This window comes from Eimeria tenella, genomic scaffold, assembly GCF_000499545.2.
Source record: "Eimeria tenella Houghton genomic scaffold, Eth_scaff2179, whole genome shotgun sequence".
NCBI lineage: Eukaryota > Apicomplexa > Conoidasida > Eucoccidiorida > Eimeriidae > Eimeria > Eimeria tenella.
The window spans coordinates 1598-1832 of NW_013542030.1; the positions used below are offsets into that span (position 1 = coordinate 1598).

Consider the following 235-nt stretch of genomic DNA (forward strand, 5'->3'; position numbering starts at 1 on the left):
GCTGCAGCAGCAGCAGCAGCAACACACCCCCAGACTCGTCAGCATCCGCAGAAGCTACACGGGACCCGTCGCAGCTAATGCTGCTGCTGCTGCTGCTGCAGCAGATTGATCAGCAAATGAAGTTCACTGAGGAGACAACTCAAACAAAAGGAGACACACAGACCCCACAGCACACTCGCGGCTCTTTCCGTGCTGCCGCGCCAGCAGCAGCAGCAGCAGCTGCTGCTGCTGCAGC

General features: G+C 59.6%; 1 protein-coding gene across 1 annotated transcript in view; it reads left to right on the plus strand.

Annotated features, from left to right (window-relative positions):
* The window catches only part of ETH_00037660 (uncharacterized protein), a gene marked incomplete at both ends in the record, with an annotated part of 862 nt that extends 784 nt beyond the window's left edge, over positions 1-78 (plus strand). The window contains one exon of the mRNA XM_013374605.1: positions 1-78. Coding sequence (XP_013230059.1) covers positions 1-78 — 78 coding nt within the window.
* Between the last annotated feature and the right edge of the window lie 157 nt (positions 79-235).